General features: G+C 41.1%; 1 protein-coding gene across 2 annotated transcripts in view; it reads left to right on the top strand.

Moving 5' to 3' along the window:
• Rorb (RAR related orphan receptor B) overlaps positions 1–13,780 on the top strand; it is a 178,426-nt gene that overhangs the window by 134,155 nt on the left and 30,491 nt on the right. For both annotated transcript variants that reach the window (XM_026781283.1, XM_013348079.2), the window contains exon 4: positions 621–1,022. In XM_026781283.1, coding sequence (XP_026637084.1) covers positions 621–1,022 — 402 coding nt within the window. The remainder of the gene's footprint in view (positions 1–620; positions 1,023–13,780) is intronic.

Here is a 13,780-nt window from a genome sequence, read left to right as displayed (position 1 = left end):
GCTCACTTCCTCTTCCTCCCAGCATTCTGTTCTGTTTACTCCTCCCACCTATGTTTTAACCTATGAGGCCAAGCAGTTTCTTTATTATAATTAACCAGTGACCTTCCTCCATCAGAGTATGGAACCCAGGTTGACATTGCTGAGAGGCTGTAGAACCTTTAGAGGGTGGGGCCTTGAGAGAAGCCTTAGGTCATTAGGGAGTGTCCCTCTGAAGGAAACACTGGGACCTCAGCCCCTTCCTTTACCTCTCTTTGGCTTGCTTGGGTTGAATTGCTCTACCACACATTCTCTAGCATAGTGTCCTGCTGTGCCACTGGCACAAAAGCCATTAATACTGTGAGCCACAAAGAAACCTTCTCTACTTTTAACCTGATCATCTCAGTTATCAGTTACAGTGGCAGAAAGCTGGGCAACACACTGGACAACAAGGCGATGCAAACCAACACACCCTCCAAATACAATGTTTCCCTAAATGCAAAAAGCAAGAGTGAAACCCCGATTTGCAGCCGTGGGGACTTGCCTATATGACACTGAAGGGACAACCACCCAGGTCCCTTAGAGTGAAATGGCTAAAGTAATGATAACGACACTGCTGTCTTTTGCTCTTCTCTCTATCCTAGCTGTAAAGTTCGGGAGAATGTCCAAGAAGCAGCGTGACAGCCTGTATGCTGAGGTGCAGAAGCACCAGCAACGGCTGCAGGAGCAGCGGCAACAGCAGAGCGGGGAGGCAGAGGCCCTTGCCAGGGTGTACAGCAGCAGCATCAGTAACGGTCTCAGCAACCTGAACACCGAGCCCGGCGGCACCTACGCCAACGGGCACGTCATTGACTTGCCGAAATCCGAAGGATATTACAACATAGATTCTGGTCAGCCATCTCCCGATCAATCAGGACTGGACATGACTGGAATCAAACAGATAAAGCAAGAACCTATCTATGACCTCACATCCGTACCCAACTTGTTTACCTATAGCTCTTTCAACAATGGGCAGTTAGCTCCTGGGATAACAATGACTGAGATCGGTAAGTCTGAGTCTTCTCTGAGTTTTACTTCTGGAAGGTTCCCCCTTAAAGCTGCCTTAGTCCTGCTTAAGAAAGGCATCTTCACAGCCTTAAATGAACTGATGCATACCTGGTTTCTACTGAGAAAATGAAATTGATTTATACTCTAACAACTGTCCCAATCCCCTTGCCCCATAAGAGTTGAGTGAAGGAAGAAGGAAGAAATAAGAAAGATGCAATCTATAAGGAGAGAATTGATGCTCTCTGATGAATTTGGATTCTTATAGAGAGAAAAATATTGTTGGTGGGAACAAGGATATTTCCTAGCTTTCCAAAGCAATGTTATTCAAGAGAAGGGGACAGAGTATGCAGTAATACAATAAATGGTTCTCAAAGATTGCTGTAGGTGCACCCTAAGCACAAAGAACCCCAGCTTCCCACTTTATATGGTGAGGCAGGAAGTCCAGAAAAAAGCTAAGGGTTTTTTCAAGTCTAATTCAGGAATTTGACATGGGTATTTGAAGGGAGAGCATTCACACACAAGAATTTGAGTTTACACCCCAGATTCCATGTTTTTAAAAACTTGGTACCCCACTTAATATCTCAGCACTGAGGAGCTAGGCAAGGCAGACTCCTGGGCTTGTTGGCCAGCCTAGATTATTTGAGATCTTGGCCAGAAAGAGAGCCTGTCTCAAAATAACAAAGTGGACAACTCCTGAGAAGGAACAGCCAAGGTTATCCCACATGCCTGTACATACAAATGTGGACATGCATGCACACACATGAATTCTACATGGGATTCTGAATCATAGCAATAATGACTATGGTCTTGAAGGCTATGCAATACAGAGTACTCCTAGACAGCTTTCACCTATGATGACTTTTGACCTCTTAGGGCATGATCTCAGAAATGTCCCCATCTCAGGCAAGCCCCCTTCCGGTCTACCGTAATTTTGTTCATCCTGTTAAAAACTCCACAGTCTAAGGAATGTTGAAATCTCATTAAGGAACTGCCAGAAGAACAGTAGCAAACTCTCATAATACAATTCTCTCCCAGATAGCAGAGCTACATGCCCACCTCACCATAGAAAAGTTAGAGCAAAAGCAGGAGTGACTGCCACCAGGCTAAGAGGCGCGCAACCTGAGTTCAAATCCTGGCTCTGTGGATTATAATGTAGAGTACAGCGAGCTCCTTGATCCCAGGTCTTTAATCTTTGAACAGGACAAAGCAAGGTTTTAGGTCACAGGAATATCATAAGAAGGACACCACTAGACAAGGGCCCACTAAGTCTCCGCTATAGTTACCTTTGTAAGCCCTATGCTTAGTTGCCATCAAATAAGTATTATTTTCATTTGGATTTGCTGTGACCATACAATGAAATCTATGACTGTGTTCTAGGCTGCATATGACGTGTGTTTGAGGAATGAAACAATGCCACACAATGATGAACCTGAGATATTATTTCTGTTTTCCAGTGGCTCATCATGTGACAGAAAATTAAGTTGTTGATATCCCAACCAAGAGGCAATAATAGCTGGACTCTGATTGGTCCACTACATTGTTATCTTTACCCGTGTCCTTATTGTATCAGAGATACTTTGTAAACATTTCTATTTCATCAAAGTCTAAAAAGCAAAAACAAAAATAATACTATTTTACTGCAGAAATAGGGACTTATAGAAGCCTAGGGGCAACTCCCAGCTTCAGAAGGGGCCCATGGTAACTCCGTGAAAGAACCCAGCATCCACTTCAGGAAGTCTGAGTTCAGGGACTTGTACTCACCTATTTACCTGCTGCTTACTGCATTCGCAACCCAAAGGGCCTTTGTCTGCAGAGGCCCCCACTCTTTCCAAAGGGGTGTGTCAGAACAAAGTATGATACCACTTAATATGCAAGTTCTCAAGTGTAGGACTGGGATGGAACATACATTTAAATCCTAATGAAATTAAAACTGGGAAATACTTAGCAATCTTTGGCCTCATATGCAAAAGGGACACTTTCACGGTTTATTTATGACTTATCATCAATAGAAAGTATGGTAAGAATGCTGCAGGCAAAACCATTGGCTCTGGGTTCCTGTGGGCAAGCACTTCCCTTTCTGGCCCTCAGCCTATTTTCCTATGATCTGATAGAAGAGAACCAGATAGCTGCACATCACATCTCATCAGGGCTTCCCGCAGAGACCCTGACACCCAAAGAGAACTTTTCATGATTATTTCAAGACATCACTAGTCTGTACGGATCTCTACATGTGCTCTAAATTCCCATCAGACTTTAAGGGGGAAATTAGAAGTGTCCTATGAGGACTCTCAATTGTAACAGACTCTTAAACCTAAATATTGGCTCTGCTCAGATTTTGTTAAAACAGCAATGCCACCTAGTGGACACAAACCCATTCTATGTGTATGGCTCTAGGTGTGTGGGGTTGCAAGGCCACAGCACGGTGGCGGATGCCTTGTCTTAATGAGCTATCTAAAACTTGCCATCCATGTCACTACAACACTGAGTCCATAAGAGCATCACTGTGCAAGAAGGCAGCAGAGAACGGTGATGTACTCTGGTTCACTCAAGCTGCGATCTTTTATTTTATGTCTATGAGTCTTAGCTCCAAACCTGGACTAATAATAGTCATTTATCTTATGTCAGGGGGAGAAATGAGTAGATATTTATAACTTTGAAGCTATTAATTTCCATTTCTAAGAATTATCATTATCATGGTAAAATCAATATTGTGATTATTCCATAATATCCCTAGCTATTATAGGCAGTACAATCTCCTTTTGTTAAGTACCCATTGTATTAAATGATACTCTACTTTTAATTTTTTAAGAAGTCTTGGCTTGACTGATGAATGACTGTATACCCATTTTATAGGAGAAAACATTGAGGCTAGATATCAGATTCTTAGTAAAACCAGAGGACAAATTTGAGCCCAGGTCTAAGTACTCAAAAGTTATTCTTTTAGACCTTATAGTATATTTTCTCCTGTTAAGCGACTAACCACTCAGAAGTTCATTGGTACTGCTTGGCACTTGATGCCTGCTGGCATCTTTCTAGGTGTCATTACATAAAGTTCACAGGGTTTTCTGCTGACCTTTTGACTTGACTTGATCATTAGACATATGAACCACTTGGTGGGTGGCATGTTGTCACTGAAAAAGTCCTGTGCAGACAAAAGAGAAAATCTGAGCTTAGCCACAGTTTAAATAGTGAATCCAAGACTCTGGGTCACTAAGACATTCCTGAGCATCACTCATGGCAGCTGGTTCTGACTGCTCCCTCTGGTTTCTGAGAGGGTGAGGAACATGTGGTCCCACCATTATGCTGAAATCAGTCCTTATGAATAGATCTTTCTTTTTTTTTTTTTTCTTTTGATTTTTCGAGACAGGTTTCTCTGTGGTTTTGGAGCCTATCCTGGAACTAGCTCTTGTAGACCAGGCTGGTCTCAAACTCACAGAGATCCGCCTGCCTCTGCCTCCCAAGTGCTGGGATTAAAGGCGTGCGCCACCACCGCCCGGCTAGATCTTTCTTTCAAACCAGGCTTTAGATGAGCCCGTGTTCAATAAGGCCCCACAGCTTTGAAATTTTGGATAAATACTCATTTATGAACTACAGCTTAACATTTCAAACAACTGCATATAAATCATCAAGTCAATTATACATGTTATTAAAGTCAGGAATGAGCCCAAATCAAACACACCCTTCACCAGCGGTGCCAGAGGAACTCACACTTCCTGTGATAAGGATCCTGATGATAATGGCTTCTGTGGAGAAGAAAATGTGAAATCTTTCCACACGTTTCAGTCAGCAGGAGTCTCACCCCTGCTTCAGGTCACCTGTGAGAAAGCCTCTAGTTTAGGTTAAGGGTCAGAAATTCTTGCTTTCTGAGGCTCAGAGTTCGTTAACCAGTAAAGCTTAATTCTAACTTAAACAACTGATTTTTGCTACCATAGACTTCTGGGAATGCTTTGAGGAATTTCTTTTTGCAATATTGCAGTCACTGGAAATAAGCAAAACTTGGAGTCTATTCTCACCATCTAAATGATAGATGTCAAAAGAAATAACTACAATTTGGAATAGAATAGACTGGCCATTAGCAGCAAGACACCAGCCTAGCAGGCATAAGACCCTTTGTTCAATCCCAGTATGCTAAACCAAGTAAATTATTTGTTTAAGCTGTCATGGAACTTAAGTCCTAAATGATTTAGGACATGAAGGTCTGGGAGATGGTAAATATCAGATACTCAGACCTCTTCTTATTTTCTTATCAGGAAACTTTTTAGTCTCAGAATTTTGAGGCTGAAAAGCAAAATACAGTTAAGAGAACAGAAACAACAAAGAATATTTCAAAAATCTTTCTCTGGGCTTTTCAAACTCCCAGGAGAAGAAGAAACCATGAAATAAGAAGAGGCTGGAAGTCAACCACAAATTAATATTTAGGCCTCAGTATTGACAGGGCCTGGCTGGGAATTTACTTCAAACTGGTGTGATGGATGTCTTATGTCTCCGGGAATAAAATTTTGTGTGGCTGGTGATAGAGAAGGGAAGCTAGGGAAAGGATTCTCAGCAAGTGAGCAGAAAAAAAAAAATCAAAACGGAACCACTGGTTTTTGCTTACCACCACAGTTCTCCAATGCTCGGGGGATGCTACAGGGATTATACTCTGAAAAAAGCTCATTTAAGATGAAAGATGATTGACAAGGTATCTAGAAGGTTCCAGACAAGACAATTTTAAGGAGCCAAAGATTTTTAAAAGGCAAAAGAAAGAAGAATGAATATGTATATATATACATAAAATGCGTGTGAATATATATGCACATATGTACTTAGACTAGCTGCAATGCTGAGGCAGAGGGTGCCTTCCACACCTATCCCCTGGGTCTGGGATTTTGCTGAGTTTCCCTCCAGACAGAGACAGGGAAACGTGGACTCACTGGTCTCATTGTTCCCACATAGCGTTAAAATGGATTTCTTCTCGTAGTCCCTTTGTGTTCTATTCGTGGAATCTGGAGTTTTAAGTAACAAACATAGAAATAAGCCTCATTTTGGATATGTCTGTTACATAACCGAGTCTGAATAGAGGAGACGACATGAGATGAGCCTAAAGCCATCTAGTCTCTGTAATGTATGGCTTCAGACTGTTGAAGCTACAGAGACAACCAAAGGATACTGCTCAGGGTGCTTCAATTTGCAAACTTCTCTATACATTTCAAATGATGACTTTAAGAACTCTGAGTAGATGCAATGGACTCAACGCAGCTCCTTTTAACCATGTGGACTTTTCTAAGTATGTGTTTTGTAATGGCCATTATTTAACTTCCTGTGGGAATGCGATGCAGAGAACACAAGTTGCAGCTTGTGGGATATCTATGTCCTCTGGTAGCACCTGCACAAGCACAAGTCACGTTCAATTGAGAGCAACAGTCTAGTGGGTCCTTAACACCAACAGGACACTAAATCTACAAGGAAAGCATTCAAATGTTCTGCGGAAAGGAAAATCCAGCCTGCCTTGTTTATCCTTTCTTGCCTTGAAGTTTGTCTTGTAAATGTCCTTTAACCCCCTCTCCCACTCACTCCAGCCACAGAGTCTGCAGGCATTTAAAGAAAAATACACTGAGATTTGAAATCACAGGTCCACCTACTATTCCATGTGCGCTTGTTCCAAATGTTCGGCTTTGTGAGGCTCAGTCTCCCATTCTGAAAAGGAAAGACAACTGGACAAAATGACCTCAAAGGACCACAGTTTCTCACCTTCCGGAGAGTTTTGGCAGTACACACAGGCAACCTTTGTTTCAGGCACTACAATGGGGAGAGCATAGGAGAATAGTAAGGAAGGACTTGTGAGCCACTGTGCAATCTGTAGCACTGAGGGAAAAACAAATCTGGTCACGGAGTGAACGTCTGTTCTTAACTCCTGAGGAGTGCCGCCTGGGTCGGTCACTGGAAAAAGACATACTTGGCCCCTGTGATACACAAACATCATCGTGTTCTTTCAGCACTCACAGACACCTCCCAATGTCTGCCTAGCTCAGGCATTCAATCTTCTATTCAAAACTAAATAAATAAAAGAATTCCCTGACTGCCACAAACTTTGGGGCTGAACATGATTAGAACTTATTCCAACTGGTCCATGATCATGAATTATTTTAAATGGTACTTAGGACAACAGATTCTATAGCTGCTTTTACTGGTCAATCAAATCCACCTTTCTAAATATCCTTTAATAAACCCTCGCTCAAAGACTACAAATATCACCTAGTGATGATGCCAAGGTCACCTGCTGTCACACTTAGGGCACCGATTTCCCATAATTCGGAAACTACGCAAAGCATTTTGAGAGTAGGGAGGCTCTAAGCAAATGAAAGTTTTGTCTCTACTACAATCAACACAAACATACATGGTCAGTTCAAGCATTTATGAACATGTACATCTATTTACAGTACATAAATGTTCACACCACTCAATACAGCTTTCCTAATGTGCTAACATTTACTAGTGTAAGGAAATCTTCTAATGCACCTTTTCAATTTTGAGTTAAAATTGTGAAAAGTTGATCTTCAGTGAAATTCCCCTAGAAATACTATTTTAGGATTAATTTTTTGACTTGGGATTCAAAACTTCATAAGATTCTTAAATCCACCAGCAAGAAAAAAAAAAGCATTGAGAAGCTATTGGAAAGGCAATTCCATTTTATACACTCAATTTCAAAAGTCATCATAGATATGAAATGTTCTGCAGAAAGGAAAGGGAACGATTTCAGGATGGTCTAACTTGGCTTATAGAAAGGGATGCTGGGACCCACAAGGTAACCTTTGAAATGACTTTTGCTGACAACACCGCGCAGAATTGCATTTTTGAGTATTATGCTGCAGCAAGCCATGCTTTCATCAGATTGCAAACCTTGATGGTGGCTCTACCGCTGCTTGGGATGCTGCAGACTCTGCTCTGTTTTCAAGTACCCATTTTTGAAAGAGGTAGTTAGAGTTAAAAATACCACCATGGCCATGGAAGCAAGAAACGCCTATTGGTTGATGGAGGTAACTTTGGGACCACTAGCCTAGCACAGGGCTATCCACCAACTAGAAGAGCCTTTATTTTTGTGATGGTCAAGGTGCAGAGAAATTTGTTGAATTGGAAAGTTTTATTTTGTTTCTTTAATTTGGGATGTAAGCTTCCTTTTCTTCACCCCAATAATAAGGTGAACAAATTAACCATTAAACTTGAGCCCTGGGTATGAAGCCTAGAGAGACCTGTTCTGTAGATAAGGAACTGTTAGCTCCTTTGTAAGCAGGTTGTTCTAGAACACTTTGGCCAGTTTTATCCCAGAGTACTTAAGAAGCATTTAGAACACCTAATTAAACCAATTAATAAAACAATCAAGATACTTTTTTAAGATTTAAGATAAGCGCTTAACATATAAAAGTGGGCTCCAAAGGTTACCTCTAAATTGCTTTTTTTGTTCTAAAGGTCAGAAATATATTGACTAAACTTCCAAATATGCACTGAGAAGGAAGGGTTGCTTCTGTCTAAATTAACGATCAATCCATGTGTCAACAAAATTCGGATAATAAACATCAATCCTAATGATGGCCCTGAGCAATTTTTATAATTAGATTTCATCATCTGTGGTCCTCTAACCATCCTCTGGGCAGGATGGGGAGGTGCGGTTCTTAAAGGGGAGTCAGCAAGGATTCTGGTGAAGTTTGCAGTCCAGTGTCTGTGTCTTTCATGCCAGAATTCCATTTGCCTTTAAAGCTGGGGTCCCTTCTCTCCCTTTAGCTCAGTAGGATGTGTCTTGCATGAGTCAAATGGAACAAAATGTGCCAGTCCGTCTCTCAGATTCCAGTCACTCTGTCTCCCAGAGCCAGGGAGAGTGTCACTGTGGCTAAACTCTCCTGTCGACAGAACCATGACTGGGAGAGATTAATTGACTTTCTCAAAAACATAAATTAGAAGTTGGGAAGGGGTTGCTCTTGACTTCCCCATCTTCGAACACAGCTGCCTGAAAACTGGGTAGCTGTAGACACTTAAACACGCTCTTCTTTCCCCATTGTTCTGTAGAGGAGGTCTTTTACTTTGAAAGTTAATTTTGAAATGGAATGTTTTCATAATAGATTCTTTCTCAATTTTGTCAACTGTTTCAAGAAAGAAAACCCTAATTTCCCAAAAATTAGACATGCACTGTTGAAATAAAACAAAGGATGCATGATCCAAAACAGCTTTCAACTAGCCAGCAATGAGAAAGCATCCTCTTAGGCAGTTAATATGTTTTTGCTCCTTTTTTTTTTTTTTTTGCATTTTGGATCAGCTCAGCTAAAATATGGAAGCTTGCACATGCTCTTTTGATTCTTCTCAATTTCTCCCCTTCCCACCTTCTGTCAAAAAGCTGTTGTATATGGCAAGGTCTTTCTGAATATTAAGAAAATATTATCAATTTCTAGTCATCTGTACAGCCAGTCTTTTTCACATATTATCATTACTTACATTAATCTGATCTATTCTTTGCTTCATTATTACATATATTGTATTTTGTCATACTCTCAGCACTCTATATCTATATCAATTATAAAAACTATAAAAGTATAACCTCATATTTTGTTAAGATACTATTTTCTAAAAACTCTGAGCATCTTTTGGTGCTGGTCTACATAAAGTAAAAAAAATCAATTCTACTACTCTGATATGAGTTAACAATAGAACTCACGTGAAAAGCAAACTCGAAGCTACTATGACTCACTGGGGAGAGTAATGATGGCCCAACAATGGACTGAGCCAACAAACAACACATAGGTTATTGTTGCAACCTCCCACTGAAAAGAATACAAACCAGAAATGCTAAAACTTCTGTTTCGTCAAAGGCAATTGGATCACTAATAGTCCGAACATTTAAGCTTCAGTGTTACTAGTGTTTTAATTCTATTCTTGCTTAAAGGTCTTGTGTTCCGGATAGAAATTCAAAGTATCGGAAAGGTCTTAACCGACCCGGTGTCTTCTGACATCATCGTTGATGAAAAACCACTGCCCTTGTTCTATTGAACAAGAGAAAGGTAGAAAGCGTGATTCACTGGCAAAAGGCAAAAGGTGCATTTCATTCCCTGCTTCACCTTCCAGCCAGCTGGTTTAATAATGTATCCTAGCTGCCCTCACAAAGCATGGAGTCTGGGGAACCTTGATACAATGAAACCTCACACGGGGGCTTAAACTTACCTTCAGAGAGTCCATGGAGATAGCGTAGCATTAATTCAAAGCAGATCCCCTAAGCAATTCACATCCACACCAGTCACATGCATAAACTACGCAGACTGTTCAGCCCTTCTTTAGATCCTTAAGGCAAATTGCAAATTAAAAATCCATTAATCTCTTTGATTGAAATAAAATAGAGTATTTTAATAAAAATATTTCCCCCCCAAAAAAAACTCTTTCAAAAAAAAGAAACCAAATTGGGGGGGGGGTCTAGCTTGCTGAGGACAAACCATCCATTCTCTTGGGAGGGAAGAGGAGAGGGTTGGGAAGTTCAGATGCCAGCCCTCCAGAGCCATAGAGAGCACCCACATCTCCTCTACTTGGTGCAGTTAGACTAGGGTGCTCTTGGTAATCATACTAATAGCAGCAGTCTGTAAAGACATGCTCAACTCCCCACACTCCCAGAACCTGAGATCTTAATGAAAGCACGTGTGGGCTGCGGGACCCACGACAGAGACTGTGTAGCCTTTGGAGAGCCCCCATTCCCTGAAATGTCTAGTGGGAGCTAAAATAAGCCACTTTGGTGGAGAAGAAGAAGAAGAAAAAAAAAAACCCGCTGAGTGGTTGGAATCAGAGCTGCAGAAGGTCATTGGCTATTTTAGGAGCTGCAAGCTGGTCCCCGTTTTATAACATCACAGCTACAAACATGAAATTGTCACCTTGGCTGTCAGTTTCCTCCCCTGCTGAAGCAGAGGTGGCCTGCTACCCATTGAACCTGGCAATGGGTGATTCGTTTCTAAACTTTGCTTTACTGTTGAATTGGTATGCAAGAAAAGTTATTTTCCATACATTCCTGTAATTTTGCTTCAAAATATTTTCCAGACATCTTTTTTATGCCATCCACGATGCCTGACCTTTAAAACTTCATCTGGCTGTGTGAACTCTCCCCCATCTCAACCACACCATGCTGAGAGGGCCTGAAAGGGGTTCCTTTTCAGTTTGACTCATTGAATACATTACAGTGAGAAGTACTCAAGATGGACGAGAAGGTGGAAGTCAGAGAGCAAGGGAGAGAGACAGAGACACAAGAAGGGAGGCAGACAGACAGACAGACAGACAGAGGCAGTGAGACTAAGACATAGATGGAGACCAAAAGAAAGACCTACAGGGTTATTTAGGCCTAGACCATCTGGAGATCTAGGAAGAAGGTTAACTCCAGCCCCAGGCTTCCATAATTTATTGCATACACTACAGAGAATTACCATCATTTTTATTTCATTTTCCCCTTCAAAAATTTAATTTCTCTCCTCTCATTGCCCACATCATAAGTAGAGTTCCGATTACCCTTAAGACTTTTGGGTAAGTGTGACAATTTAGTAATATTGTTTTATATCTTTTCACCAAAAATGGTAGAGAGTTTTCATGGATTATTATCTCATGTGAATTACCCATTGTAATTTTTGTCTCATTTAGTTAATTTGTTTATGAATTTACAAGTTCTATTAACTAATTTTAAAACATGGATTCTAATAAGCTTTCCCCCTAAAAAAGAATCAGAACTACAATATAAATCTAAGTGTAATTTCACCAAAAAGGGAAAAATGTATGTTTATCCATATGGAAAAATACATGAAAGTCAGAGAGATATTTTTCATAAAGTTAATACAAAATAAGGACTATAAACTTAATATTAACCTGTAATCACACACCCAGTTTCCCTAATCTGCCCCAGAACCAGCACCGTCCCTCCTTGTAATTGAGAGCAGAAGACAGGACTGAGCATATTTTGTGTCTCTTGCTCTTCAACATCATTTTATTGGCAATTAAAGCAGCTTTCAGACTCTCAGTGAACTTAGCAACCACTGCTCAACTGAGCATGCCCACAGGGTCTTCACAGAATGGTTGCAGCTGTGCTGTCCTAAATCACCTTCCTCCCTCTTCCTGATCTCAGAAAGTGTAGGGTCCGAGAGCACCACCTCTAGACAAGGCAGAGTTTGTCATATTCCTGTCAAACTCATTATCCTAGCACAGCTCACGACAACTCCTCTTTCAACGCGTACCATCTTCAGCCTGAGCTAGTTAAAGAAACCAATAAAAGCCAACTGCTGAGAAGTAGCTGCAATCCAAGTCAGGGTAGGAGATGAAGGGTGTGTGATTGCCCAGTAAGATCCTGTCTCCTCTGTTCTTTCTCCTCAGCCTCCTTTGTCTGGACTTTCTCATGTGGCTGGTCCCTGGAGGGGACAGCATCTGCTATTACCTTTTCTCTTTTTCCAGGCAGGGACTCTTGAAGCTCCTTTGGCTCCCAGCAGGAAATTAGCATACTGCACTCACTGTCTCTCCTTTGTCCTCTCTTTTTAAGTCCTTTTCACAACTGCAGACTCTCAGTCCAAGAAAACTATCTTGCTCTGATGTTCAAGCATCTTTGTAAAGGACAGAACGAGCCCTCTGCCCATACTCTTTTAAAAACCAGGAATAGCTTTGCCCTGTGCATTATTGACCCGAGCCCTGGAAGGACCAAGAGAGTTTCTGCACATAGCTGTCCCGCACACTGCCTTCATTGGCACATATGAGCCTTATGTTCAAAAGACATTTGACTTATTTCCTACCACAAGGATGTGGGAAATTATAGTCCATCCATGATGCTCCCTTCTCTCCATTCTGAATGCTTAGGCTTTAAGGTTATCAATCAAAAGATCAACCCTAGCTTTCTCAAAACCTTAGTGAATCAAGGGAGGGTAAGCAAGGTTGTTAGGGTGGATATTTGACAAAAAAATGGTAGATGTATTGAAGTATGGATGTATGGACATTGTAAACCTTTATAATAAGTCAGCCGCAGTTACGCTCCTCCTATTGTTGATGCTCTTGTTTTGCTGCCATGTCTTCTAGTCCTGCTTATTTTTGCTCAGAATTGTCTTACGTCCAAACCTACTGGCCCTCCTCTGCCATGAGTCAGTCCAGAACAACTTATATCTGACCTGCATTTTCACAACAACCTGACTCCACTCACAAGCTCCTCAGACACTTCAACACTTCCTTCTCTTTGCCACAGCTAAGATCACCCTTCAGATTGTTTACTATCTTCTTCTTCCCCCAGAAAGAACTGAGCACTTTCTCTTTGAGGAGCCTCCAATAATTAAGGGAATTTATTTCATCATACTATAATACTCCAAGTAGATACTAAAAGATAAAATCAATGTTTGTTTTGTTTAAATATATAATAACAGTTTTATTTTTTTTAAAAAAAAGAGTATTTGTTAAGTGAACACATAATATTGTTTTCTAGTTTTTGGAAATCTCAGAGTCTTGAAGAGTCTGAGAGAGACAATTTCACAAAAATAAGCACACTATCAGCCTAGATAGAATCAGGACTCAACACCAGGAGGGAGAATCCCTGTATGACCAGCCAGCCCCGCTGCAGGAGGCCACAGAGAGGCAGGGAAGCCTTGGCTACAAGTGTTCCAGCAACCAAGTCCTGAAGTGAATATGTAGACTTAATGTCCAGTCTTCTCAGTCCTTCCACACATTGATGGTCCCTGTGCTCTTCTTCGATGCTCCGTAAAACTGCGAGGGTCAGGTAGCAGAAGACCAGAGGATT

This window comes from Microtus ochrogaster, chromosome 8 (genome assembly GCF_000317375.1).
Source record: "Microtus ochrogaster isolate Prairie Vole_2 chromosome 8, MicOch1.0, whole genome shotgun sequence".
NCBI classification, from domain to species: Eukaryota; Metazoa; Chordata; class Mammalia; order Rodentia; family Cricetidae; genus Microtus; species Microtus ochrogaster.
Note: the sequence above shows the minus strand (reverse complement) of the source record. Positions and strands in the feature narration are given on the sequence as shown.